Here is a 24,552-nt window from a genome sequence, read left to right as displayed (position 1 = left end):
GGTCATGGTCTCATGACTGCGGAGCCCATTTAAGATTCTCTCTCTCCCTCTGCCCCTCCCCACCCTAAAACACAAGACAGGATTGATCTTGGCTATGTAAAATAACAGGCACACAAAAAAATCACACTAAGATCCATTAAAGGAAAAAGTCTAACCTAGCTGCTGCAAGCTGCCTAGGTTCAGAAATAAGCTGCATGAAACTGGAGAGTGGGAGGGAGTTTGGACAGAAAGGGCTCCTGCTGCCCAGGACTTACCTGGAGTTTTGCTACTTCCTTCCTGATCAGGAAACTGACTTGGTCCCGATCATTCCTGGAGTAATAGAGACGGCACCAGGAAGGCTTCCCGTCTCTGCCTGCCCGGCCAGACTCTTGATAATACCCAGCCATAGACTTGGCAATATTCCAGTGGGCGACAAACCTGTAGGATCCAAAGGGACAAGCAGCATGAGCTGTGGCAGAAGAGCTGAGGGGAGGAGTGATCAGAACCAGGGAAGCAGGGCTTTCTGTGGCCACCAGGAGCAGGGAGGCTAGCAGGTTCCAGAAGAAATGTGGCTATGACCCCTGTACCCCATCAGTAGATCTCCTGGCCACGGAGTGGCCAAGTCAGAGGCCACAGCAGAGTTAAGAGGAGCAATTTCAGCACATATGAGAAACCAAAACCCTCAGTGTCACAGGCCCAGGAGAAAAAGCACTGGACTTAAAGAAACAATATATGGCCACTAATAAGCTGCATGATCCAAGTAAGTCCCTTTAACCTCTCTGAAGAGAGAGAGGGACAACATTATTATATACCTCCTATAAATAAATAACATTATCTATTTGTCTCACTTAATTCTACAGTTACTATCAGATGAGATAACCCCATCTTATAGACAATGAAATGATTAAAAAAATGTGTACAAGGTGACACAGCAAGGGGACAGTAGCACTAGGATTTGGGCCTAGTGGTGTCTGACTTCAAAGTTGGCCCTAAAGATCCACAGCCAACCTAGGGTCCAAACTGATTCCAAAGCTTGTGTTCTCGTAAACGCAAGCACAGAGACTCATTCCACTCCTGATCAACTTGAGTCTTAAGGAGATCATGTATGCAAAAGTGCTCTGTAAATCATATAAGGCATTACTGCTGGTGTTGATCAGAGCAAAGGGCTTCAGGCTGTAGCTGAAAATGTCTCTGGAAGGTCAGGTGGGGCTAGAGGTAAAAGCCTTCCCAAGGGTTGCCAGAGTGGGGCTAGGAAGCTGGGACACACCCATCTCTTCTGGAAGATCAGTAAGCAGTAACAAGGAATGCTGGGAATAAGGCATTGCTGAGGATTTCCCCAGGGAGCAGTTTAAGATAGTTCATTCCACCCCCTCACGGGGACCAGGCATTAGACTCAGGGAACTGGGCAGTGCTAATGGATGGGCCTGATGGCTGCATGCTGCCCTCTACTGGGGAATGATAGAACCCTGCTGTGCAGTCCTCTGATGGGGGATAGGACTCGCTCCTGGGGCCTCCTTCCCCTTTGGCCATAGAAGGAGCATATGCACTTGGGCCTTGAGGCAGAGCACTAGGCAGTCACTTGAGGCAAGCCCCACCTGGGATGGTAAGGCAAGAACCATCACTCACCTGACATTGGCTTTGTCCACTCCCATCCCAAAACTAATGGTTGCAACAATGACAGGCACCTTCTCCTCCATCCACTCATTCTGCACCAGCGTTCTTTCAGAAGCCTTCAGCCCTGTGATGGAGGGGAAGGTGGCGAAGGGAACCCATATTTCCCTTGGAATCTACCTTGGGTTTGACACTGTACTGGGCGCTGTACACATACCCTGATTAACCACTTACCAGCAGTGTGGCCTTGGGCCACACACTTAACCTCATAAAGACCCTAGCTTGTGGAGCACATAGCACCCAATAAGCGTTAAAGCCCAGATTGAAACCTAAGTCTATTGGCCTCCAAAACCTGTGCTCTCTCCACAACACCAATACCTGGCCTTCTAAAAACTCATTACTGCTACTGGGAGGGCATAGGGAGAGAAAAAGAATTCAGGAGTCATAGTTCTCATTTTAGATCTCATTTGTGTCTAGACTCCTTTTTGCTTTAGCTCTGCCTGGGTATCTGGAAAAAGATGACAGACCAGCTGATTATCCAGGATCTTTAAAGAACAAGAGACCCACTGAGAGGTCTCTGAAATGGAAGGGGATCAGATGGCCCAGGCACCCCTTACCTGCGTGGTAAGCCTTGGCATTCACACCTCTGTAACTGAGCTCTGTTGCCAGCTGTTCACAAGCCTCTCTGGTCCTGCAGTAAACAATGCCACAGCCAGACAGCAACTGAATGAGAAGACATGGGAAGAAAGTAAGCATTGAGAACAGAACAATCTGCCTATTATACCTCGTCCTGCTGTAAAAGCAGCTCTTGCTGGCAGCCCTGGTGGTGCAGCGGTTTAGCGCCGCCTGCAGCCCAGGGTGTGATCCTGGAGACCCGGGATGGAGTCCCACATCGGGCTTCCTGCATGGAGCCTGCTTCTCCCTCTGCCTGTGTCTCTGCCTCTCTCTGGCTCTCTCTGACTAAATAAATAAATAATAAATAAGTCCTTTAAAAAAAAAAAAAAAAGCAGCTCTCGCTCCTTCTCACAGGTTCCTGTAAGGCAGGCCACCAGCAGGGCTCTGCCATTTGTAACAAAGCAGTTCAAAACCCTAACCCATATAGCTCCCCTGCTTGGATAGGTCTGCAAAGGCCTCACTCAGGGGCTGGACACCCATCTCCCACAGAATTCCAGCATCAGGGAACTCCACTAAGGGAAATAATGCCAAGAAACCAAAGGAACAACTCTCTGTGCACAAGTTTTAAGAAGCTTCAGCTAGTTCTAAAGAAGCTAGAAAAAGCAAAGGTTCTAGAAAACCAATATCCATCTCTGTGTTGCAGATACCACCCACTGCTCTCGAGCGTCTTGGCCTCCCAGCCTGAGGGCCCTCACCCCTTTATCAGCCTTCTGTCCAAGAGCCTTAAGGCAGAAGTCCCTCAGGTTCCCATAGGGATCAGAAAGCAGTTCTTTGAACTGCACATCATAGAAGAGGTTGGCCCGGAAGCAGGGAGTCTTGAAGGTGGCAACTGGTTGCTTCAGGTGGAGGGCAGCAAACACATCCTCTTGGACTTGGAGAGTGGCTGTGGCGGTCAGAGCTATACATGGGGCATGTGCCAGGCGGGAACGGAGGGTACCTAGACGCAAGTAGTCAGGACGGAAGTCGTGCCCCCACTGAGAAACACAATGAGCTTCATCCACCACCAGGTAGGAGAGCAGGTGGCGGGACACCAGTGAGTTCAGGGTGGGCTGGAAGGAGGGTGAGGCTGCCATCTCTGGTGTGATGTACAGAAGTTTGGTCTGTGGCTTTTCTCGCTCTAGATCAGAAAGCAGCTCCTTTTTCTCCTGTGCTGAGAGCTTGGAGTTCAGGGAACTCACTCGTACCTTCAGGGCCAGCAAGTGGTCCACCTGGTCCTGAGGGAAGAAAGGAAACAGGCCACAAGGGAGGACCCAAAGATAAATATCACCTTGGCTCACTGGGCATTTCCCAGTCATAAATGTTCTCCTCCCAACCTCCAAGGTCTCCTCTGCACAAACAAGAAGTACAGAAGGTGAAGCAGTCTTGAGGGCACAGACTCTGAAGGGAGACAGCCCTGGCTCACTTCATCACTGCATGCTCTTTGGCTAGCTCTTCGCCTCTGAGACTCAGTTCATTCTGTCCCTCTGTACGTCCTACAAAACCGGTAACTACCTAACAGGGTGGTTGTTAGCATTAAATGAAATTTTATGATGCAAAAGTAAAGTGAATGAACATAAAGCATTTAGCACAAAGCCTGAGATCTCGTGAAATTCACGATGCACTGGTACTGCCTCCTGTTTCTCCTTCACAGTGGATGGCTCTTAACCGCATGGCCATACTTCCTCATTTCTGATTCTGTCAGCCCACCTGCAGGCCTTAAATATAGCCAGAGGTGCAGAGCAGATGCTGACAACGTTCTAACCAGTTTATATCAATTTAGCTTTCCATCCATCTGCATCCTCTAACCTACCAAGAGTACATATGTGTGTACACCAGAGAGTGTCTGTATATACAGATACATTTCCATACTCCTCTGGGTGAAAAGTAACAAAAGACAATGAAAGGGATCCCTGGGTGGCTCAGCGGTTTAGTGCCTGCCTTTGGCCCAGGGCATGATCCTGGAGTCCTGGGATCGAGTCCCGCGTCGGGCTCCCTGCATGGAGCCTGCTTCTCCTTCCTCCTGTGTCTCTGCCTCTCTCTCTCTCTCTATGTCTATCATAAATAAATAAACAAATCTTTAAAAAAAAAAAAAGACAATGAAAGGCCTCAGGCCATCAAGACACAGAAGATTCATTCATAACCACTAGTTATGAATGCACTAGTGGAGACCCCACATTTGGGCAATTCAGAAACCCAATATAGAAACGGAAATAGGCAAATCAAAGAAAATAAAAGGCAAAAGACCAAGCAAATGAGAAGTGACATTTCCAGATGAAAAAAAACAAACTAAACTAAAAACCTTCCCCTAAACTTTTGAAGCTATCATCTTCACTTCCCTAAGCCTCACCTGAATCAAAGCAATGAGTGGAGAGACTACGATGGTGATGCCTTTGGCCAACAGAGCAGGAAGCTGATAGCAGAGGGATTTTCCTGCCCCCGTGGGCATGCACACAAAGACATCCTTGTCACCTGCAAAAATACAAGACAATGACACTTAATGCTTCCTGCCTAGGGGCACCTGGGTGGCTCAGGTGGTTAAGTGTCTCTCTTGATTTTGGCTCAGGTCATGATCTCATGGTTGTGAGGTTGAGCCCCACTTCAGGCTCTGTGCTCAACAAGGAGTCTGCTTGAGATTCTCTCCCTCTCCCTCTGCCCCTCCCCATGCCCGTGCATGAGCATTCGTGCCCTCTCTCTCAAATGATAAGTCTTTAAAAGAAAATAAATACATGCTTCTTGCCTTTTATCTTTTTCCTTCATCATGGCTATTGAAAACTTAGAGTGTAGGAAAAGCACCTAGCAGTGTCTGGCACATGGAAAGATCTCAATATAATGCTAATTTCCTTCCCATCCTTCCTGTGTAAAGGGTGGGGATCAATCCAGAGAGATTTGGAAATGGGCACAATTTCCAGTAATGGCAATAACCACAAGGGTGAGAAGTCTGAGTCTTTTGGGATATGGACAATTGAATTAAATAGCCATGAAAGTTGAATACTCCTAGATGAGTGGGGATACCTGTGAAGACATGGAAGTGATATCATTTAGAGGTCTTTTGTTTGTAAGTGTTATGATGTAATTAATGTTACATTGTTGCTTCTCTCTGGACAACCTCCATTTGCCAATACATCTCAGTTTCTAGTATTATTCCTTCCGGGGAATCCCTGGGTGGCTCAGCAGTTTAGCGCCTGTCTTTGGCCCAGGGCGTGATCCTGGAGTCCCGGGATTGAGTCCCACGTCAGGCTCCCTGCATGGAGCCTGCTTCTCCCTCTGCCGGTGTCTCTGCCTCTCTCTCTCTCTCTCTCTGTCTCTCATGAATAAATAAATAAAATCTTTTAAGGAAAATATTACTCCTTCCTTCTCTATTTCAGACCCAGGTTACTCAATCTTCAACAAAGAGTTTAGCAGGTCAGTGACTGGATTAGGCTATTCCTGTCACTCCCACTACTGCCTAGACCACAAATAAACATGGATTGAAAATAATGAGTTGGCTTTTTTCTTTTTTAAGATTTTATTTATTTCTTCATGAGAGACACCGAGAAAGAGGGAGAAGCAGGGTCCCTGTGGGGAGCCTGATGTGGGACTCGATTCTGGGACCATGACCTGAGCCAAAGACAGATGCTCAATTACTGAGCCACCCAGGTGCCCCTATGAGTTGTTTTCAATCTGCAGCTCTGGCTATGAAATGTAAGAACCAGAACAGCTGGGTGATTCTGACAATAAAACTGCAAGTTTTAAGGGACGCATCTACAAGATTTCCAACAACTATGGACCAAGGTAGGGTCAAAAGGAGGGTGTTGGCACCCTCTGGCAGTGCTACAGTATAGCCAGGACAAATGTAAATGCAGGAAATTTGGCAATGTTACCTCTCACTACAGCCATGGTCGCACTCTCCTGTAAAGGTGTCTTAAAAGAGTCAAACCCAAAGACCTTCTTCAACGTGCTCCGGACTCTACGTTCACGGTCAAAAGGGTGAGCGCTCATCTTAGCGACAGTGGCCAAAAGTTAAGGTAAAGGCGATGATCATACGGTTGCGATGAAAACCCTCTGTTCTGCCTTTTAAATACCGCTTATTTTTCTCTAGGTAAAATCTCCTTTATCCACTCTCAAGCAACATATTATTTGCAACGAACATAGCTCCAGATGAACAGCGTCAAGCAACAAATTCCTGGGCAATTTAACATCTCCACTTTTATGCTCAAGAAAATCAGAAACACTGAACTATCCTATCCCATGATACAGCACAGAGCTAGAAATCAGATCACGACGAGAAATACAACTGTCTCATTAGAATAATTTGGAGAAGATGGAATTGTTTTTTCTAAGATCCACCTCCGGCTCCCTTTATAAGCGCCGCTATCACGCCCGCTCTCCCCCCTCCGCCCTCCCAAGAGCCCCGACCTCTTCTTCCCACCTCCCGGAGGAGAGCTCTTCCCTCCTCCCTCTAAGCCCCAGATCCGCTCGGTTCTCCCTTTCCCAGCCGAAGCCTCCCTGTCTTCACCCCCAAGATATCAGAGCTGGGCGTGGGCCACCCAGGAGCGAAGGACTCTTGCCGGGCCGCCGCTGCCCGCTGGTCGGGAACTACTCGAAGACCCACATAAGCCACCCAGATCCTGAGGAGCCAAATTGCTGGGAAATCAGTGTCAGGCAAAACCCACACAACTTTACATCTGTCGCGCAGTGATGACGTTTCCGCACCTCCGGTGCGAGGGGCGGGGCCAGGCGCAGAAACGGCCGTTTTGATTGGCTGCCGGACAGGAACCGGCGCGAGTTCTCCTGGGATAGGAAAAAGTCGCCTTTACGCACGGAAGTCGGCTTTTTTAAGTCATAGGAGTGAGGCTCGCCGGGGTTGTGGGAGTAAGATGGCGGGGAAGAAGAATGTTCTGTCGTCTCTGGCAGTTTACGCGGAAGATTCAGAGCCCGAGTCCGACGGCGAGGCTGGAGTCGAAACGGCGGGCGGCGCGGCTGGTGAGGCGCGAGTAGGGAACTGGAAGGGGAGGGTCAGGTGGCTGCTTGGAGTGCCGGTCCCCTAGCAGGGGGGAAGGGAAAGAAAGAGACGGTCATTGTGCCCCCAGTCCCGGGTCCCGGAGCCGCGAAGCGCGATCGAGGCCCTGCTTGGGACAGAGTAGACGCTTTAGAATAAGAGTGGATGGATCATCTCCTTCCGTTGATTAGATTGCTCTGCCGACACTATTGAAAGACTTCTCCGTGCCGGGCCTCGTGGGGCATAGGGATGGACGAAGGATGGAGAGGATCCAAAGCTACCTATTCCCTCCGGGTTCATTGTATAACGGGGAGAGCGATGAGTAGAACGTACGTGGAGGGTGATAAAGGTTGTGTCTTTGCATTTATGACTTCGCGTTGGGAATGTGCCCTACACGCCATCTAGGAGGTTTTAAAAATCTGTATACCTGGTCTCGCTGGCGAGGGAGTAATTCATTGGTTTGTGGTAGGATCTGGGCATTTTGTGAGCTTTTTTTTTTTTTAAGATTTTATTTATTTATTCATGAGAGACACAGAGAGAGAGGCAGAGACACAGGCAGAGGGAGAAGCAGGCTCCATGCAGGGAGCCTGATGTGGGGACCGATCCCGGGACTCCAGAATCACGCTCTGGGTCAAAGGCAGGCGCCAAACCGCTGAGCCATCCAGGGATCCCCTTGTGAGTTTTTTAATGCTCCTCAGTGATTCCCTTATTTTGTGAGCTGTTAAAGACCCATCAGTGATACTGTTAACGCTACTCAGATTGAGAATCATAGTGTTAGAAAATGGGAACAGATTTCGTTGGAATCAGAGGGCAGCAAGTTAACTAACATATCTGGGCCTTCCTTTCCTCATTCGGAGGTTAGCTACTCTCAGTTTTGTGTGGTGTGTTCCAGTCAGGAGGTTCTCTGGTGTTTCCCAGTAATTTGTAGCATTTCATATTTTTTGTTGTTGTTTGTTTTGGTTTAAACGGAAAAGAAGATTTTGCTTCTCAAGTAGGTATGATTGGTAGCCCCTCCGAGTGACCCCAGCTAAAGCTCCTGTTCCTAGCGGAGGACACACAAAAATGAGGGCAACAGAGGCCTGGTCTTGTATGAGAAGACAAGTTTTACTGCCTCTGATAGAAGGTAGAGATACCCATATCAAAAGAGGTTTTCTGGGACGCCTGGGTGGCTTAGCGGTTGAGCGGCTGCCTTTGACTCAGGGCGTGATCCTGGAGTCCCAGGATCAAGTCCCGCATCGGCCTCCCTGCATGGAGCCTGCTTCTCCCTCTGCCTGTATCTCTGCTTCTCTCTCTGTCTCTCATGAATACATAAAGAAAATCTTTTAAAAAGGTTTTCTAAAAACATGCAACAGTTGTAATAGAAATAGTAGAGGTCCTCAGCATACTAGGTGAATGGAAAGCATGAAAGAAAGAATTTAGCATTTGGTTTTTTTCCATGTTCTTTTTGATGATTTCATCCACTAAATTCTGGTCTTTCCAAAGGTACATTCCAAACCTATAGTCGCTTACATGAGACTTAAGACATTCAAAGGTAGTTCTGGCCGCTCAAATCACGGAAATGTCGTCTTGCATTTTTGTACGCATTCATTCTTCTTTTTCTTTTTTTTTTCCTCTGTTTCAGAGGAGAAAGGTGGATTAGTATCTGAAGCCTATGGAGAGGATGACTTTTCTCGCCTCGGAGGTGATGAAGATGGTTATGAAGAAGAGGAGGATGAGAACAGCAAGCAGTCGGTAAGTAAATCTGTTCTAATCCAGAGTTGCTCCAAGCACCATTTCATTTGTCAGAAACCTTCGAACTGTACCAACAATGTTCCATTCCATGGCTAACATCATTCCCCACCCTTCCCCCACTTTTTGTTTGGTATCAGTTGAGGAAACTGGGTTGGTTATCGGTAGTTCTGTTTGAAAACGAAACTTGTTTTCATCTGGACCATTTTGAATTAACTTTTTTTTTTTTTTTAATCTATTTATTTATTCATGAAAGACACACAGAGAGAGACACAGGCAGAGATACAGGCAGAGGGAGAAGCAGGCTCCATGCAAGGAGCCCGATGTGGGACTCAATCCGGGGTCTCCAGGATCACACCTCGGGCTGCAGGCGGCACTAAACCGCTGTGCCACCGGGGCTGTCCCTTGAATTAACTTTTGAATTGAAATTTGGGGGAAAAGATAGTGGACTATTTTATTTAACTCCGCTATCAATGAGTGTTTCGTGTCGTTCCCCATTAAGGGAGTTTATTCCGTTTGTGACAATGCATTTGTCCTAACATTGATATCTGCAGTCAACTCGGTATTTTTAATCTTAGTTGGGGTTTATTAAAATCTTTCAGCTCATTAAAAAGATTAGGGAGGAAAATTATTTAGTTTCTTATTTGTGATTTGATCCTTCTTAACTTCTTTCTTGACATTTTACTTGGCACTTTTTATCAGAGTGCCCTCAGTTCTTGAGCACAAATCTGGCCTGACATTCAGTATGTACTGGCAACAAAGAAAAGAGAACTGTGTCTTAATTAACCAGAAAGCCTTTGGATACACTATCACCTGAGTGAGCCTCAGGAGCCAGAATTTAAGTTTGGAGAGAAAGCAAGGATTCAAGCTGGTGCTTAGCACAGTCATATAAAGTGAAATCTGGCTATTCAGCAATACTTTTAACTGAAGCACTCAATGTACTTTATTATTTGTTTGAAACTTTTTTATGCATTGATATTTAAATATTAGCGTTAAAATAGTTTCTGATTAAACCAAAAAGCGTTTTGTATTTGATGCTCTTTTGGAAGATATTCTCACATCATTAGCCCCACCATTAATGCCAATAATTTAGAATTGACTAAAATTGTTTAGAAAAGCTTTGCAAATTTTCTTAAGTGCACACATGCTAGCCTAACACTGTATTTTCTTGATCAGTTTGCATGATGTGTTTCTAAAGTGTCGCTCCATGTTGCTTTGCTTAGAATTTTCATCCTATTTAAGTTTTGTATCATATTCTAGTAAAATCCTCTCATCAGATCCCAATATAGACATTTAAAAAATGTAATCGTATTTGGCTAAGCTATATCACTGACTTTCTGGCATGATTGATTACATTTTAAGGGAATCATGGAGATTGGATTTAAACCTTTGGGCTCACTGGCACCTAGAGGGACAGTGAAATCTCAAAGCCATCAGTACCTTGTTCAAGTCTCACAGATGATGTTTATATTAGCATCTGGGGTGCTATTTAATGTTTGGGTTAGAGTGTAGCTCGATTGAAAAAAAGCAATTTCAAATGAAACTTAATTTTTTCCTGGGTGTTAAGTTAAAGGCTGTTGTGCATTGGGGTGTTCTGGGAACAGATGTGGATATAGCTACCTAATAGGGTAGCTGATTTTTGACCTTCATTCGGTGAAATGGTAGGCTGGCTCGTGTGAGGCCAGCACACACTTTGGAAAACGCCTTGCTCATATGGTGCTTTGTGTCAGGCAGGCCATTTGAATCAGGAACAAGACTGGATAGAACAGTGACAGTTCTATGAGACCCAGGAAAGGCCAGGTGTGGCTATGTAGTCCTTCCCTGGGTCACTTGCCCTGGTCATGTGACCTGTTGTTGGTGTAGCTGTGAATGCTCCTGGGTGGAAGTTCCCAGGTGTGGTTGTGTGGGGGTCATGCTAGTCTGACCGTGAACAATGTCATGGTAGGTCTGAGTCTGATGTGCTTGTGTGTATGAAAGGCAAAGGAAAGGAGGAAAAAAAGAGGTTCATGTTCCAGGTTTTAAATAATTGATATTTCGTTGGAAACCCTATGCCTGCTTTATCTTATGGGGCTTGCTCTTACTCTTTTCTGAAACATTGCAGCCTTTTTCCATTTTTGTGTGTGTGATTTTTAATCTCAGGCATTTCCATTGCTGTAGACTATGACACTGCTGGAGTAATGACTTTGAGCTGCTGGTGGTCTTTTCTCCACCCCCACCCCCTCCCCCACCTCCCAGAACATCTCCTTTCCCCCTTCTCTTTCTCTAGTTCTGGGTCATAGGGGAGGGGAGGGGTTCTTGGTGGGATGGCCCAGGCTGGGTACATTGCTCCAGACCCTAATTATGCATGTGAGAACTCTCAGGCCCGCTCCTTTAAGCTTAATCCTCTAAATTCTTTGTCTTGTAGGAAGATGACGATTCAGAGACTGAAAAACCTGAGGCTGATGACCCAAAGGTATTTGGTGTTGGCTGTGGTGGGGTGGCCGGAAGCAAATGAGGCGTTGTAACACTGTGGCTCGGTTCCTATGTCTGGACCTATGTTGGTCCAGCTAATGCACTGTACAAACGTGTACATTATCCGGGATGAAAGCAGGTTTCTAAAGAAAGGAGGTTACCATGGAGGGAGTCAGCCCTCAGGCAGCTTGGATTTCCAGCCTTGCAGCTAGTGCCATATCTTCAGACTAGAAAGGCAAGAGGCCTTGGCTGAGCATAGCAGCCTACCTGTGCTCTGCAGCGAGGTGAGCTTGGTGGGATCACTGCACCTGCAGGTGACTTAGATGTGGGAATGTTTCTCGAATCCAGGAGTGCCTTTTGTACTATTTAGTCCTCTAGAAGTGAGGAAGGACTATGAGAGAGGGTCTGAGAGAGTGAGGCCTCTCCCCAACTGTTGGAGAAGCTCCTCCTAATCCTTGTATCCCCAGGCTTGTGCCCATCCGCTTTTAGGTAAACAGTTGGTCTTTCTGAAACAACATCACCATTTCTGATATTTCCCTCCCGGTAGCAACTGGGAATGATTAGCATTTTCTGTCTGCTCCTTGACCTATTGTGATGATGGTTGAGACACCTACCCCCTTGTGTGAGGTAGGTTTGCTATACTGTATACTGAGCATCAGTACAACTGTGCCTGTTGAGGAAACATTCTTTAGGGAACAAACTTTTTTTTTTTTTTTTTTAATTCTTGAGAGACACAGAGAGAGGGGCAGGGACATAGGCAGAGGGAGAAGCAGGCTCCCTGTGAGACTCAATCCCAGGACCCCACAATCATGACCTGAGCCAAAGGCAGACGCTCAACCGCTGAGCCACTCAGATGCCCCACAAACATTTCTTTTTCAAAGAGAAAGTCTAATTCCATCACTCCAGGCCTGGGGAATACAGGCCAAGTTTTGTGATTAAAAGTTGCTTTGAAACTAACTGAAGCCTTCAAGGCAACATAGTAGAACTTCGGAAAATTGTACCAAATTATAATCAAAACGGTAGTATATCCAAAAATATAGCATGAGCTGTTCCAAATTTGAGCTGATTCTGAGATTGGATCGAATTGTGTGCAACCATTGAAATAAGCCCATGAAAGGCTGTGGGATGATGCAAATAACACATTTACCAAGGAAGAAAGTTTGGGCACCAGTATGCAAAAGAGAGAACAAGTTTGAGCCCTAGGTACTGCAAATGCCACTCCATTCTATGTCAAGTAAGGAGCCCAGGCTTCACTCATCGGAGCATCCAAAGCTGAAGGGCAGACCTGTGGCTTAGGTCAAGGGTGACCATACCTCTGCTTGGGCTTGCGGAATGAAGATGGCCAGTAGTGGTCTTCTGTCTTCATATTTGGGGTGTGGGGGCCTTAGAGCCCATGCACAAGATAAACCTGAGGAGCTGCCAAGTGCTGGAGCTTCAGTGTGGAGGGAGAGGAGGGTGTGTGGGCCCCCAGAGCCTTTGTGTGTACAGTAGCTGACCTTTGCCTAAAGCTGGAAGGCCTCCTGGGGAAGTTGGCTAGAGAAGTGAGGTACTTCGCTGTCACCCCTTCTGGAATACAGCAAGCTAAACAACAAATCCCCTGAGAACAAGGAAGGACAGCAGGGTTTAGGGGCGTGGGGGCAGAATTGGGAAGATTGTTAATGTGTCTTGTGCCCAGGTTTTCTCAGTACCGCGTGAATGTTGCAAAGACGGGTCATTTATACTTAGGCTTTGAGTGGTGTGCTTTACTGTATTTTATTCAGTCATTGGAACTTCAGGTCTGGTTGTGGAATGAGAAGTGTTCTGAAAGTTTCTGTTCTTGGGACAGAACACAGAATCTGCCCTGAAGGTGACTTGTAGTTCTTTTGGCAGATGAATGTGGAAGGGGCGAGCCAGAACTCTCTGGCTCAGATGTCCTTAGGTCCAAAAATCATGAATGTCCGTGGTATCTCCAAGGTCTGTAAACAGTCTTCTGGGCTCCCCATGCCTTAACCCTGGTGCTGGCTTCCTCTCCTGTCTGAGCTGGCATCAGACTGTCTTCAGGCAGCAGCCTCAGACCCCTCCCAACTCTCCCTCTATTCCTGAACTCTTCTGGAATACTTAATTGATTTTTAATATTTTACATTTTTTTAAAGATTTATTTGAGAGAGAGAGAAAGCTCCTGCATGCACGGGGAAGACAGAGGGAGGGAGACAGAGTCAACTGACTCAACGTGAGGCCCTGTCTCATGACCCCAAGATCACGACCTGAGCTGAAACCAAGAGTTGGACGCTTAACCAATTGCGCCTCCCAGGTGCCCCGACTATTAATGATATTTTTGAGTTCCAAATCTTGAGTTTTGAATATTTTTGCCTTAAGTATGTGAAGTTTCTAAAATAGGATATGTCACCAAATGGACTAGAGGTGTCATTTACTTTATTAGCAAAGAGATTGGTATCATAAACTATCTTTTCCACCAGATGGCATTCCTTCCTACTTTGGCTTTTTATATTATTTTTTTTTTATTTTTTTTATTTTTATTTATGATAGTCACACACACAGAGAGAGAGAGAGAGAGAGAGGCAGAGACATAGGCAGAGGGAGAAGCAGGCTCCATGCACCGGGAGCCCGACGTGGGATTCGATCCCGGGTCTCCAGGATCGCACCCTGGGCCAAAGGCAGGCACCAAACCGCTGCGCCACCCAGGGATCCCTATTATTATTATTTTAAAAGATTTTATTTACTTATTAGAGAGACAGAGCACAAGCGGGGGAGAGGCAGAGGGAAAAAGACAAGCAACTCCCCAAACAGTCCCACAACCCCAACCCTGAATCACTAACCTGAGCTGAAGTCATACACTCAATTGACTAAGCCACCCAGGTGCAGCCTCTTTGGCTTTTTAAAATCTGCTTTTGATTTTTTTACCACAGCAGTTCTCAAAACATTTTGGTGTGTTTAACACAGTTAAAAACCGAGGATCCCAAAGAGCTTCACTTCATTTTGGTTTTATCTATTACTGTTTACTATCGTAGAAGTTAAAACAAAAATTTGAAATATTTGGCATTTTTGAAATATCCATTAAACCCATTATATAAGGGATCCCTGGATGGCTCAGCGGTTTAGCGCCTGCCTTTGGCCCAGGACGCTATCCTGGAGTCCCAGGATGGAGTCCCACGTCGGGCTCCCTGCATGGAGCCTGCTTCTCCCTCTTCCTGTGTCTCTGCCTCTCTCTCTCTCATAAATTAATTAATTAATTAATTAATTAATTAAAAAATGAGTGAACCCATTATATATTAACATAAGTAACTATATTAGCAAAAAGTAACTATTTCTGAAACCCAAAAAAGTCAATGCAAAAACTGGCATTGTTTTGCCATTTTACGGGTGTCTTTAACGTCTAACGTCCACTTTGGTGGACAGCTAGGTTCTCACAACTGCCTCTTCGTTCAGTGTGTTGTGATGTTTTATTTTGGTTGAAGTGGTTGAAAAAAAATCTGGCTTTAGACACAGGTCATTGGAAAGAGGAGAAATTTTTTTTTTAAGATTTTATTTATTTATTCATGAGAGAGAGAGAGAGAGAGGCAGAGGGAGAAGCAGGCTCCCCACAGGGAATCCTGGGATCACACCCTGAGCTGAAGGCAGCTGAGCCACCCAGGCATCCCAAGGAGAAATATTTTAATAGCCCTCTAGGCGATTGATGATTGATTGTGGATCCAAGCAGTGATTTCCTAAAAAGTTACTCTCACCTTGGAATGTGAACTCTTTGTATTCTGCTTTATTCGAGTCCCCTCGGTGTGCCTGGCCCTCTGAATGGCTCTCTCATCCAGTCATGATATTCCATTCCACCTCAGGCAAAGTTGTTTCACTGAGTTGTGCAGATCTAGTGTTTGTTAATTACATTTGTTAATGACCTCACTAATCTCATCAGACAAGCCATTAAGTTTTGGGAAACTGCCCACTGTGGGGAATACACATTTTCCAAGATGCTTATTCTTACCTGATCTTGAATTTTATCATTACCAATAAATAGAGTTTTCCTTGATGTGACAGGCTTCATTTTTTAGAAAGTGTGTGCCAGCTACCCAAATCTGACCAACTGTAGTTGGTCTGTCAGCCATTCTTCCAAGTAAAAATGATGCTCTATGGAGAAAGCACCTAGATCAGCTTGTAATTCCCTCACCTAAGTGCTTTTCTTTGAGGTGTACAGAGGTGTTGATGCGACATCTCATATCAAACAAAATGCAAAAAAAAAAAAAAAAAACGTGTACCCAAGGGTCAAGACTCAATAAGATTAATCATTTTAAGAAGGATATTCTTAAATGAAATTGGATTTTTTGGGATCCCTGGGTGGCGCAGCGGTTTGGCGCCTGCCTTTGGCCCAGGGCGCGATCCTGGAGACCCGGGATCGAGTCCCACGTCGGGCTCCCGGTGCATGGAGCCTGCTTCTCCCTCTGCCTGTGTCTCTGCCTCTCTCTCTCTCTCTGTAACTATCATAAATAAATAAATAAATTAAAAAAAAAAAAAAAAGAAATTGGATTTTTTTTGTGATTGAGAGTATGCCTACATGGGCAGCCCGGTGGCTCAGCGATTTAGAGCCGCCTTTAGCCCAGGACCTGATCCTGGAGACCCAGGATCAAGTCCCACGTCAGTCTCCCTGCATGGATCCTGCTTCTCCCTCTGCCTGTGTCTCTGCCTCTCTCTGTGTGTGTCTCTCATAAATAAATAAATAAAATCTTAAAAAAAAAGAGAGAGAGAGAGAGTATGCCTACTGCTAAAACTCACTGTATCTGCCTTGATTTACTCCAAAGGGCCAGCTTTGTCCACCCTTGCCCCTGTCAATGTACGCACAGTGAAAAGGCAAGGGATACCTTAATATTAGGGCAATAGTTTTGACCTAACAGACCCCCTGGGGTCCACAGATCAACTTTGAGAACCCCTATTTTTCAGAAACTAGACCTTTGGGTTGGGAATACTAAATAGGTGTTTGGTGACTGTTTGCATTGCTTTGGAAGTGTCCAGTGAGCTGTCAGCCATAGGGGGGCCTTGAGCTGCATTGAGGGGTAGAATATCCAGAGTAAGACGAGACAGCCCCAGGGTAGGAAGTTAAGGCTCTGGAGCCAGAGCTCTGTGTTGGAATGCCACCTTCCTTGGGGAAGTCTCTTAACCTCAGGGCTCGTCTCCCAGGAAACAAGCATCATAATAAAATATGCCTCATTTATTTAATGTGGATTAACTGAGTAAACGTGAACAGACAATTAGCTTAATGGTGTCTGGCATGTTGGTGTTTAGTGACGTTAGTTGCCACCACCAGTACGTCCCATGGCTCGCCTCCCAGGCTGGTCACTCTGTCATTGGGCCTGTCTGGGAATAGCGAATTCCACACGTTGAAACCGGAGAGCATTCAGAGGAGAGCAGTCCTAAATGTTGAAGAAACTAGAAACCACATGCCATGAGAAGCTAGGGAGCTAAGAGAAGCAACCGGGAAAGAGCCTGCAGTTGTGTCTGCTGTGTGAAGGTCTGGTCCAGGAGGGGAAGTGAGAGCCATGTGCAGAACTTGAAGCAACACACAAGAATTACAGGGGACACATTTGCTTCACAAGGTAGTGAGCTCCCTGCTTCTGGACCTTTTTCAGACAAGTTTTAAGAAAGCATTTGTCAAGAATGTCCTAGAGAAACATGGATTTGGACTAACCCCCCAAGTGGTGTCCTGGGAGGGGGCTTGGGCATTATGGATAATCAAAGTTGAGTATCCTTCTCTAACCTCACTTATTACCTGCTGACTTTGGAAAGTAAAAGTGTAGAATACAAAGACTGGGAATTGCCCTAGTTTTTATCAGTGATGTTTGGGGTTACCTCTGAGCACAAAGTTCCCCATTTGGGGGTTGGAGTAAGAAATGGTAACTCCAGATCCACCTCTGGGGGGAGCCCTTGGTCCTGACCCATCACCCTGGGGAGCCAAGATCGAGCTCTGGGGTGCTGAGTTTGCCCCTAACTAGAGAAAAGGAGGTGGCTGAGCATTCCACGGGAAGCAGAATGCCTCAGCACTTGTGTTCCATCGCGTCTTTTTTCATCTAACTTCCAATTTTCTGGTCTCACCTCTGCAGTCAGCGGCCTGACTCAGATCTGATTACTCAACAGAAGGTGGCACTGCTGTCCTAGAAAAAAACAGACCGGAAGTGGCAGGCCTCTGCTCAGCTCTTTACTGTGTGGGGACAGGGGTGCCAGATGGCTTAAGTGTTTCCTCCATCTGTTTGCCCTTGGCATATGGGTTTCCTTTTCCCACTCTCCTTTGTCCGTGTTCTGTGTCGGCTACACTGGAACGTTTTCCCTTGTTTTTTTTCCCCTGCTCCCACAGTTCCTGTGGATGGAGGTATTTCCACTGGCTTACTGTCTCTGACCCGCCCTTCCGTTGAAAACAAACACGGGCATTGATGACCTGGCATGGAAAAGCTGGAGCGGCCCGCTGCCAGCTAACTGGGAGGGCTGGCTACACTTTTTGGGGTGGGATTGCCGGCCTCCCTGAGGTGCTGCAGTCCCAGCTTTGACCCAGGGAAAGAATCCTCTTGGCCCAAAAAGCAAACATCTGTCAAAACAAAATAGCATCTCTGGGTCAAGGAGGTGGCATCGGGTGGGAGAAAGTACAGTTCCGGCATTTTTTTAAAGGTGTGTATAACCCTAATTACATAAATTATTTCTTTTTTTTAAGATTTTATTTTATTTGAGAGAGAAAGAACTTGAGTCAGGGTGGGGAGGCAAAGGGAGGGAGAAACAGACTCCCTGAAGAGCAGCGAGCCCAACATGGGACTCCATCCCAGGACCCTGGGATCAGGACCTGAGTCGAAAGTAGACTCTTCACCACCTGAGCCACCCAGGTGCCCCCCCCCAAAAAAAACATTTTTGAGACTCTTTGACCCTGAAAATAGTGAGGAATTGTGGGGTCATTCCTTTGATCCAGGTTAGTGGACTTGGAGTCAGGAGACCTAGATTGAGCACTGGCTTGGCTCCCCTCCAGCTGTGGGACTACTGGCTCATGGCTACAGCTGCCTCAGTTCATCTGTAATGCCTCCTTTACCAGGTGATGTGACATGTGTAGACGTCCGGTCCATGGTCTAAAATGCAGTTAGTTGTTGGCAGCCAGTTTTAACAAAACTGGGTCTGGTTGGATGCCCTCATCCTGTAGGTCAGAAGTTACCACATTTTCTCGGTTCATGGCACCCTTGGTGTCTCAGGAATTTTTCACAGAACTCTCATAGGCCAAAAGAAATACCTCACAATTAGCTGCAAACAATCAACATTACTCTTCTCACAATTTGGTAGCCACTTGAGGTAAAGGTAACATGTGAATTTGTGTGGTATTTGATAGATGTTGAGTAATGCTGTTTTTCCCTTGAAATTAATTACTTTAGGGCAGTCCTGATGGCCTAGTGGTTTGGTGCCTCCTTCAGCCTGGGGTATGATCCTGGAGACCCGGGATCGAGTCCCACATCAGGCTCCCTGCATGGAGCCTGCTTCTCCCTCTGCCGGTGTCTCTGCCTCTCTCTCTCTCTGTGTCTCTCATGAATAAATAAAATCTTTAAAAAAAGAAAAAAGAAAAAAGAAAAAACAAGTGAAAATGATAAGGGCTTTTTAAAAAATTAATTATTTATTTATTTTGAGAGGAAGAGAGTGGAAGGGGGTGGGGGCAGAAGGAGAGAGTCCCAAACAGGCTCCACATCTAGTGCAGAGCTGCCCATCATGGGACTCGATCCCAGGACTCTGAGATCATGACCTGAGCCGAAATTAAGAGCCAGACTCTCAACTGACTGAGCCAGGAGCCCCTGCCTTGAAATTTTTAAATGTCATTTGTACCTTTGTGAGTTTGCTACAGTTCCTAACAGTTCCCAAACTGGCAGTTTAGGAACTGCGTTGGTAGATTGTCTCGGAGTTCCAGAACACTGGGACTTGGTAAGGTTCTCACCCTCCCCGGAGGCCTGGCTCAGCGTAGTGCGCAGTACAGTGACTGTACCTCACACACTTGAATTCCCTTAAGAAGGTCAAGTGTCTCAGTCACCATTTGTTATGAATTGGCTTGAAGTCTAGAGGAGGGATTTGCGATGGGTAGAGCTGACTCAGTAATCTCCTACTTCCTTTCCTGTCCTCTCCAGCCTCTCCCTGGACCCAGCATTATTATTGATCTTTTCAGGCTTCATTGATCTGGAGCCTGGAAACTGCCTATGGAGCTTGTTTCCGAGGAATTTGTTACTGACTACTGATTTTTAGGAAGAACTTTCAGGAGCCTACCAGCAATTGTACGTGGGCAGCACTTCCAGTTGAAATCCTTCATTCTGTTCATCGACCATTTAAGGAAAGAGACTCCAGAACGTGTTCTGGCTATAAATTGTAAAGAATACTTAAGAGGGACGGGCTCTGGGGCTCCTGGGTGGCACAGTTGGTTAAATGTATGATTCCTGGTTTCGGCTCAGGTTGTGATCGAGCCCCACATCGGACTCCGTGCTCAGTGCCGAGGCTGCTTGAGATTCTCTCTCTCTCTGCCCCTCTCTCCCATGTTCATCTTCTCTTCCTCTCCCTCTCTACCTCAAATAAATAAATTTTAAGGTGGGAAGGCAGGTTGTATGGTGTGGCATAGGAACCATGAGTCCCTTTCCAGCCTTCACGGTGGTTATTGTGTGCCTTTGCATTGTGAGCTTCCAGACAACCCATGCTTGTGGAATGTTCTGAGAATTATTTTTCAGGATAGTACAGCAGAGCTTATCTGTTAGAGCATAATGTAGACTTTTTCTTAGAAGTCTTTGACATCTGATGGGGTTATATGGTACGGTTTTTCTGGTGTTTATCCTATCAAGGTTTGTTTTTGTTTTTATTTTATTGCCAAATTATTACAGTAGCAGGAATTTAATATTTAGTTAAAATATTCCACAGTCCTGACAGTGCATTCATTTACATTCTTCTGTACTTTTTTTTTTCTTCTTCTGTACTTTTATGTTTGCCTATATAACAGCATATATAGTTTGCATCTAGTTTTGTTTCCAACTGAGTAATGAACATTTTCAGAACTAATAATGGGACACAAGTGAAAATTTAAAAGCTAAACACTTAAGAATCGAATGGGACTTGAGTTATATCTCAATGAAACCGCTCTAAGAAAAAAAATTTTTGTCATTGTTTAAATACTATCAAAGGGGAATGATAAAAGGTTGAAATCCAGCTTTTATTTTAGGGGTGAGACCAGTCATTAGCACACTTTTCACATCAGTTCCCATAGCTCTTCTCAAATGAGCCAGCTAGAATAGAAACCAGAATTAGTACACTGTAGTAGCAAAAACTATTTTATGTTTAAAGTTGTTACTGAGTAAGATTGCATGTAAGCAATTTCTTTTTGATTAGACTCTCTGGACAGAACACATAGTGTACTCTTTATGTGGGTCAGAAGAAATAACTATCTATCTATTTATTTATTTATTTATTTATTTATTTATTATAACTCGTTTTTTATTTTTTTTTATTTTTTAATTTTTATTTATTTACTTATGATAGTCACAGAGAGAGAGAGAGGCAGAGACACAGGCAGAGGGAGAAGCAGGCTCCATGCATCGGGAGCCCGATATGGGATTCGATCCCGGGTCTCCAGGATCGCGCCCCGGGCCAAAGGCAGGCGCCAAACCGCTGCGCCACCCAGGGATCCCTATAACTCGTTTTTTAAAACTTGAGTTCTCCTCACAGTCCTCATGATCGTTCACCCGTTAAGGGAGGAGGGCTTAGTAGCAGTCAGAATTTGGTAGCATTCCTTCTGTAAGCTCCCAGGAAGTCTCTAGACTCAGGGCCAGGGGAGAACCCATCCCACCCGCTGTTAATATGATTAAGTCTTCAGTACCAGCCATTCCATTCAGGTCAACTCAGACATTACTCGCTGGAACACTGGGGACCCTTGAGCTCTTTCCCCTAATCGTTATAGTTAAAAGGTAACACTTCTGGCTGTCCTCTCCTTAAGTTGAGAGCTTAACTTCTTTGTTCTGTGACCTACTATGGAGTCATTCCTGGAAAGATATTTTTCCTCATTAGTCGTTGATGCTGGCTTTCCCCAGTGGTTGAACCAAAGGCTTCATAGAAACCGTTATTATCTGCCACTTCATAGTCTAGAGGGAGGATATTGGGAAGCAGTGTTACTAGGCTTTGGGTCAGATAGACTCGGGTTGCAGCATTGCTACTTCTGGGCGAGAAGCCACTTCATTGGATTTTGCCTCAGTTTAGTCCTCTATGAAATAGGAATAATTTTGTCTGCCTAATGGGGTTACTGGGAGGTTGGATGGTATGTGTTAGCTTCTAGTGTGGTGTTGTTCAGGGCGTGGGAGGGAGAATATGTACTTGGTCCCTCCATCTTGGTTTTGTCATTTTACCTTCCTCCATGTTCTGCCTCCTATACCTCATGATCCTTTGAGTGCTGATTAGGGAAAAGAAAAAAAAAAAAAAAAAACTTAGAGCATGACTCACCTAGGACCAGAGAAGGAAATGGCCCTTGACCATTGCTGGATTGGGAGCCATCCACTCTGAACTTCTTGTTGGAAGTTGTAACGTGGCCTTTGAACTGTTGAGAATGCCCAGGCTGACTTAACATTCGAGTTTCCTTGCTCTCACCACAATGAACAGCCGGATGGCGTTCTTCAGTCCTCATGCTTTAACAAGGCAAGGGGTGCCCTTGCAGAAATAGGCATGGAATTTCATGGAAATGAAATGGTCATGGAATTTCCATGCTGGGGAGAACCCATCCCACCCCAGGCTGGGATCTGTAGTTCTAAGTGGTGATCCGATCATTTTAAGTGGTGATCTGATCTGAGTAACAGACAAGACAGAGATTGGGAGAGGGGGAGGGTGTAGGCTGTAGCTCTTTTGTAGAGGGAAGTAGCTCTTTTGTTGTCCAGATTGAATTCCAAGCTAGGTCCTTTGTCTAGCCACCTTCCAAAGAAGGCCTGGCTACATCTTTTTTTTTTGTTTTTTTTTTTTTATTTATTTATGATAGTCACACAGAGAGAGAGAGGCAGAGACACAGGCAGAGGGAGAAGCAGGCTCCATGCACCTGGAGCCCGACGTGGGATTCAATCCCGGGTCTCCAGGATCGTGCCCTGGGCCAAAGGCAGGCCCAAACACCACTGCACCACCCAGGGATCCCCGGCCTGGCTACATCTTTTTTTTTTTACATCTTAAGCTGAACACTGCTGGTAGAAATGTAATTGCTGGAAGTTGTGATCTCGTGCAGAGGAGAACAACCATTATTCTCCCTCTGACCCCCCCCCCCCCCACTTGGCTCCACTGACCTGCCAGCAGGGCCTTCTTGACTGCACTTGCACAAAGTCAACTGAAGCTCAGACTCCCAGAAGCCTCACCCTGTTCCTTTGTGGTTCTTCAGCCAGAAGGAGCCCCTGCATGCCCAGTCGGCCCGCCTTCAGCAGTGCAAGCCCCAACATATTTCTCCCCTTCAGGCCCAGATGCCACAGATTACTAACCAAGGTGTGGCTGGGTGCCTCCTTCCCTAGTCAGGATTTATCTTTTTGAAACTCTGTGATGCAGAAAGCAAGCTGCCTGTCCTTCGGGATCCAGCACTTCCCACCTTCATTCTGTGTTCTAATCCTTGTCCCTTGAAACGATGCTGTGCTAAGATTTTGTTCATTTGCATTCCTAACTTTGGAGTTAAGTAAATGTTTTCTAAACCGTGCTTTAAAGGTACTGGCTTTGCTTCTGGACCTGTAAATCGTTAATTCTTCTTCCTGCCAGTATGTAGATGGCAGCCAGTTCACCTTTCCAGTCTCCTGGCTTTCTGGCATACGTTACTTTTGTCCTACATGTTAATCTTAACACCTCAGTTTGGTGGCTGACCTCTCAGTTGGGATAATGCTATTGTAATTTGGTGACCATGTTGAGTTGTGTCAGAAAGACTTCACTTTTCTGCCCTCAGACTCACAAAGCTATTTCCTATGTCTTTGTCTGACTCCAAGCCCTTCCACCCTGCCCCAAATAACAACTTGAAGTATAGAAACACTTTTTATTGGAAAACCTTTAAGAAAAAAATGCAACCTGACCCACTACTGAAGGCTTAATTCAAATTCTTTTTTTTTTTTTTTAAGATTTTTTTATTTATTCATTGAGAGAGGTCAGGGGGCAGAAGGAGAGGAAGAAGCAGACTCCCTGCTGAGCAGGGAGCCCAATATGGGGCTTGATCTCAGGACACCAGAATCATAACCTGAGCTGAAGACAGATGCTTAACCAACTGAGCCACCCAGGCATCCCTTAACTCAAATTTTTTATGTAAGATGATCTCTATACCCAAACACAGACACCCCAGGTATAAGAGGGAGGAATGGAATGGCCCTCTTCAAACAATTTGTACTACTTTCAAGAAGCTCAGAGTCTTCAGATGTCTTGAATCAAATATGAGATTATACTTGGAATAGTCAGATAACAAAGTCTCTCCTTTGGAATGGCTCCTGGCCAGAGCCTTGCATTTACGTTGAAGTCTGGTTGGTTCCATGTGACAGAGCATCAGCACCACGTTGAGCAATATTGGCTTTGTTGAGCTAAGTTTTTCAGATAGGGAAAAGAAAGTCTTTTCCTCTTCAGTCTGCAAGGCCAGGTTGAGAGCTAGCTTAATTTGTCTTAGCGGATGCCTGTTTAACCCTTCCCTATAGAAACCTCTGCTTGGGGAACTGAGCCTTCCTGTCAGTAAGCTGGGAGTATAGGTGAGTCCTTTGGATCCAAAGTGGCCCCACCAACTTCCGCCCATTTTTCTGATAAGTTGACTGTTTCCATCCCCAGGCCGGCAGTGTGCCATGGCAGTGACCCAATCCTGGCCAACAGGATACAACTGAAGGAAATGTGCTGGTGACGGGCTTTCTCCAAGGCTCCCCTGTGTGTGTGTTAGGATAAAACAGGGCATAGACACTGGGCGTCTATGACATGGAGGGCTGTCCTGTGCAGCATGGGGATCAGTGACTTCTGCTGAGCCTTGGGGTTACTGATAGTCCTCACTATGCCTCATCCTTGCCCGTTAAATCACAGTAATTTTTTTCGGGAGCTTGGAGGTATTTTGACAGAAGTTCCAGAATTGCTGCTTCTTGGCAACCCGAAGTGGCTCACACATTCATCTCATCTTGATGCCTTCAAGGGGCTTCCTAGGCATACTTATC

General features: G+C 45.9%; 2 protein-coding genes across 12 annotated transcripts in view; one reads left to right on the top strand and one right to left on the bottom strand.

Moving 5' to 3' along the window:
* RECQL5 (RecQ like helicase 5) overlaps nucleotides 1-6,942 on the bottom strand; it is a 37,729-nt gene extending 30,787 nt beyond the window's left edge. For 3 of the 9 annotated variants that reach the window (XM_038546583.1, XM_038546584.1, XM_038546586.1), the window contains exons 1-7: nucleotides 6,751-6,938; nucleotides 6,105-6,232; nucleotides 4,592-4,713; nucleotides 2,961-3,479; nucleotides 2,208-2,313; nucleotides 1,606-1,717; nucleotides 255-417 (exon numbers count right to left, since the gene is read on the bottom strand). In XM_038546583.1, coding sequence (XP_038402511.1) covers nucleotides 255-417; nucleotides 1,606-1,717; nucleotides 2,208-2,313; nucleotides 2,961-3,479; nucleotides 4,592-4,713; nucleotides 6,105-6,222 — 1,140 coding nt within the window. In that variant the 5' untranslated portion in view covers nucleotides 6,223-6,232; nucleotides 6,751-6,938. Of the gene's footprint in view, nucleotides 1-254; nucleotides 418-1,605; nucleotides 1,718-2,207; nucleotides 2,314-2,960; nucleotides 3,480-4,591; nucleotides 4,714-6,104; nucleotides 6,233-6,750 lie in introns of all 9 variants that reach the window. The other 6 variants (XR_005364203.1, XM_038546589.1, XR_005364202.1 and 3 more) reach the window with 3 other exon arrangements.
* Nucleotides 6,943-7,019: 77 nt separating this feature from the next.
* SAP30BP (SAP30 binding protein) overlaps nucleotides 7,020-24,552 on the top strand; it is a 36,246-nt gene continuing 18,713 nt past the window's right edge. Inside the window, exons 1-3 of one of the 3 annotated variants that reach the window (XM_038546592.1) lie at nucleotides 7,022-7,206; nucleotides 8,844-8,953; nucleotides 11,355-11,402. In XM_038546592.1, coding sequence (XP_038402520.1) covers nucleotides 7,101-7,206; nucleotides 8,844-8,953; nucleotides 11,355-11,402 — 264 coding nt within the window. In that variant the 5' untranslated portion in view covers nucleotides 7,022-7,100. Of the gene's footprint in view, nucleotides 7,207-8,843; nucleotides 8,954-11,354; nucleotides 11,403-24,552 lie in introns of those variants that run through there. The other 2 variants (XM_038546593.1, XM_038546591.1) reach the window with 2 other exon arrangements.

Source organism: Canis lupus, chromosome 9 (assembly GCF_011100685.1).
Source record: "Canis lupus familiaris isolate Mischka breed German Shepherd chromosome 9, alternate assembly UU_Cfam_GSD_1.0, whole genome shotgun sequence".
Lineage (NCBI taxonomy): Eukaryota > Metazoa > Chordata > Mammalia > Carnivora > Canidae > Canis > Canis lupus.
This window is presented reverse-complemented; position numbering and strand designations above follow the sequence as displayed.